We start from the raw sequence: 1,644 nt of genomic DNA, 5'->3' as shown, positions 1-1,644 counted from the left end.
ATGCTCCACAGCTGATCAGCACTGCACACAGTGTGAACCCCTTAGAAGGTTCAAAGGTGCTTTCTGGCTTGTTTTGTGGCTTTGCAGCTGGTTGGATGCTTGGGGAGGTGTTAAGGCATCCAACTGCATAATGTCTTGTCTAAAGGTTATAATTAGCAGTAGGGGCTTCTGGAAGGCAGCTTCCTTCCCTACCTGCCCGCGGTTGTCAAAATGTGTGTTGATCTGGGAAGAGTCTGTGAGCCTGTCAAATGTGGCTACTTTTTTTTTATCTCTGGGTTTCTCTGCAAACCAATGGAATCGATTATCTCATTGTTGTGGTTGTTTTAGACTGCTAATTGATTACTTTCTTGAAAATGATCTTTTGATAGTTGTGGTGTGATGTAAGAGGTTTTTACTTAACTGAAAGGCAAATCACAATTACCGGAGCAGTAATTCCAATTAAAACTACCACATCAAATGATGCAAACTTTTTTTAATAATCCTTTTTCTTTTTTTTTTAATTTTCTAAATCCCAATCTGCATACAAAAAAAATCAAACTTAATAATATTAATAATAATTAATTAGATACATCTACATCCTAGAATGGGACTTTAAAAACATCAGTGCATGGAAGAAAATGCAGACATGACAACATCCCTGACCTGGTCGCAAAAGGAGCGGAGCCAGGTAGCTAGGAGATGGTGTATGACACAATGCAGCTTTTTAGGACCGAAAACACAGCAACGAGTGAACCATTTGCACAACGGAAAGTTCTTCCCCCTCCACAGAAGGGGATGTGGAAAACAGACTCTATCGAGAAAGGGTTCCTCAAGGTGTGTCCCTACAACTGTACAATTAGTCTTGTCTCATCTTACGCCCATCATGGCCGGCTTGCTTATTCTAAGACTGGCTTTCACTTCCTTCGACCAATCTGGGCCATCAACTGGGCATTGGCTGCGGCCTTCGCCCGCATGTTTTTTGCCTTGGCGATATTAAAGAGGATGTTCATGAGGTGGGTGGGAACGTCCAGGGAGAGCGTAACTTTGGTTCGGCGGTCGCTCTTTGCCTTGTTCTGGTACACTTTCCCCTTCAGCTGGGCTTGCGAGATGTACTTGTAGCGGGCCCCTGGGAACGTCCTTTTCTCCTTGTCCTTCTCATCTTCTTCCTCCTCTTCAGAGAGAAGGTCCTCACCAGGGAAGTAGTCTAAGCCTCTCTTGCTGAGCAATGAATCCTCCTCCAAGTGTCGCCTTTTGGCCTCGGAGAGGACTTCGTTGAGACAGCTGAAGAGGGGCTCGGCTTTGTAGACCTTGTAGGAGATATTGGTTCGGGCAGCACACAGCATTATCAAAACAAGAAAGAGCCCGGGTCGAGGCATCGTTGCAGCCTGGACCTTTGGAGAAAACAAGAGGAGAGACGACAATGTCAATGGTAGTAGAAGAATGGGAAATGGAAGCCTTTGATCGTGATAGACCCCGAAGTAACAGGACCATAAGCAAATATTACCCGAAATTTCCCCGAGAGACTAGAGATAGTCAAATGAAACAATGGAGACAGGCCATGGTGGCAGAAGGTTTATATCCTGTGTTAACATCAGAAGAACAGACAGGAGGTAAATGTACAGAGAAAACCAAACACTTAACCATGTTAGGTAGTGGAGAAACAGA

The 1,644-nt window shown here is 44.5% G+C and overlaps 1 protein-coding gene across 1 annotated transcript; it reads right to left on the bottom strand.

Annotated features, from left to right (window-relative positions):
* Positions 1 to 455: 455 nt before the first annotated feature.
* LOC146855709 (urocortin-3-like) lies at positions 456 to 1,366 on the bottom strand. Its single transcript, XM_085650644.1, has one exon. The coding sequence runs from the start codon at positions 1,353 to 1,355 to the stop codon at positions 894 to 896; it is 462 nt and encodes a 153-aa protein (XP_085506770.1). The 5' UTR covers positions 1,356 to 1,366; the 3' UTR covers positions 456 to 893.
* Positions 1,367 to 1,644: the final 278 nt, after the last annotated feature.

Source organism: Triturus cristatus, chromosome 4_1 (genome assembly GCF_964204655.1).
Source record: "Triturus cristatus chromosome 4_1, aTriCri1.1, whole genome shotgun sequence".
In the NCBI taxonomy this organism is placed as follows: domain Eukaryota; kingdom Metazoa; phylum Chordata; class Amphibia; order Caudata; family Salamandridae; genus Triturus; species Triturus cristatus.
The sequence above is the reverse complement of the archived record's forward strand: the minus strand, read 5'-3'. Positions and strand labels throughout refer to the sequence as shown.

What these genes read in the sequence shown, in the direction of transcription:
- LOC146855709 (XM_085650644.1), bottom strand. Translation starts at nt 1,355, where the DNA reads ATGCCTCGACCCGGGCTCTTTCTTGTTTTGATAATGCTGTGTGCTGCC.